Source organism: Emiliania huxleyi (genome assembly GCF_000372725.1).
Source record: "Emiliania huxleyi CCMP1516 unplaced genomic scaffold EMIHUscaffold_47, whole genome shotgun sequence".
NCBI lineage: Eukaryota > Haptophyta > Isochrysidales > Noelaerhabdaceae > Emiliania > Emiliania huxleyi.
The window spans coordinates 395647-397481 of record NW_005198467.1 but is presented as its reverse complement, the minus strand read 5'-3'; the positions used below and the strand labels follow the sequence as shown (position 1 = coordinate 397481).

The 1835-nt window shown below is 67.6% G+C and overlaps 1 protein-coding gene across 1 annotated transcript in view; it reads left to right on the top strand.

The window, feature by feature from the left end:
* EMIHUDRAFT_103206 (hypothetical protein) overlaps positions 1-1233 on the top strand; it is a gene marked incomplete at both ends in the record, with an annotated part of 26749 nt that extends 25516 nt beyond the window's left edge. The window contains 2 exons of the mRNA XM_005768068.1: positions 47-369; positions 684-1233. Coding sequence (XP_005768125.1) covers positions 47-369; positions 684-1233 — 873 coding nt within the window. The remainder of the gene's footprint in view (positions 1-46; positions 370-683) is intronic.
* Positions 1234-1835: the final 602 nt, after the last annotated feature.

Sequence of the window (1835 nt, the reverse complement as noted above, 5' to 3'; positions counted from 1 at the left end):
AGGGTCACAGAGTGGGTTGGCAGACGCCGGCGCGCAAGATTGCCAGGCGCTCGCCGCCGGGGCGGGCTCCTCCTCCGGAGGCTCCTTGACCGACGGCAGCGCCTCGCCGCAAACCGCCGCCTTCTTGAGAGCCGTGTCGATCTTGATGACCGGCTTGAGCGCCGGGTCGTTCTTGATGACGCCGGTCTCGTCAACGGAGGCCTCCGCGCCAGACTTTGCCGCAGCCTTCTTGAGGGCGCCCACGACGGTCGGGCGCTCAAACTTGGACCAGAAAACGGCGGGCGCGTGGGCGGCGAACATAGCCTTGGCCTTGTCCGAGTCGAACGCGCCCGCGTCGGGCGCCTTTTCCGCGGCCGGGTCCTTCTTGAGGTCCTCCGTGGCAGACTTTGCGACGGTGATGTTGACGTTGTTGACGCCGCACGCCTGTGGCGAGGGAGAGAACACGCAGGCTTTCAGAGACCGGAGGGGGGTGATCACGATCCTGGCGAGCGCACGCGCACCTTGGCTCCGAGGAGCGAAGGCGACTCCGACGCGGAGATGACGAGCGTGATGCGGCCGTCGTCAGCCGGCACGATTCCGACCTTCGCGAAGGACTTCATCGGCGAAGACTCGCCCTCGACGTCGTCCTCCTTCACGACGTCGTCCTTGACGCCGCACGCCTGTGGGCGAGAGCGCATACGCAGGTGTTCGGAGACGGGAGAGAGAATTGTTACCGGTGGGTGGGAAGCGATGAGTGCCAGGAGAGAATGCTGCGGCGCGCTCACCGTTGGGTCGGGCGTGTTGGAAACGGTCTTGGCCGGCTTCACGACCTCCTTGGCAACCTCCTCGGCGACGGGCGCCTCGGCGACGGGCGCCTCGGCGATGGTGGCCTCCTCGGCGACTGCCTCCGCGGCGGCGGACACCTTGGCGGCGGCGGACTTGGCGGCGACCTCCTCGGTGGCGGACTCCTCGGCCTCCTCGCCGCCCGCGTCAATGCCGTCCTTGAGCGGGCTGGGCTCGCTCTCGGGCGGGATGCCGACAGCCTTGGCCTTGGCCTTACCCTTGGCCGAGTCGACCGTGCCCGCGGCGGGCGCCTCTGCCGCGGCCAGGTCTTTCTTGATGATGCTCTCGTCGGAGGCCGCCGCGCCAGACTTTGCGGGGACGTCCTTCACGAGGGCGTTCTTGGCGCCGTACGCCTGTGGGCCAGGGACGATACGGCGGCGTTGGGACGGGAAGATCGCGCTGATAGGATGAACACGCGCATAGACAGGCGCCTCGGCTCCGAGGAGCGAAGGGGACTCCGACGCAAACGAGAGGACGATTGTGACTCGGCCGCCGTCGCCAGCCGGCACGAAGCCGACCTTCGCTTTGTAGTCGATGTTGTCCATGATCGAGTTGTCCTGTGCAAGTCGCATCATCATGAAAGTTGAGACGGGCGCTTGCATTGGATGTGCACAACAAAGCAGCTATATTGGAGGTGTACGGGGTCTGAAATGAGAGGGATGGGGACGGGGGGACAAAGTCGATCAGCCTGCGGGGCGTGGGGGGGAAAAGCGAGCTCAAGATGCTTGGACACGCGCGGCAGCTGGCTGGCAGAGGAGAGGGGCGGCAGACGCTCGGCGACGAAGGGCTGATGGACGTAACTGACGGCAGAGAAGGCGGTGTGGCAGAGGAGAAGGCGGACAGGCGGAGGCGGCGGTCCCTCAAGGGCGGCGGCGGGCCGGGTGGAGGCGGGCTGGGAGGCGGTGGCGAGGGCGGAGGACGCGACGGCGGCAGTGGAGATGGCGGCGGCGGACTCGGTGGCGGCGGAGACGGCGGCGGAGGCGAAGGTGGCGGTGGCGAGGGCGGTGAGAAGA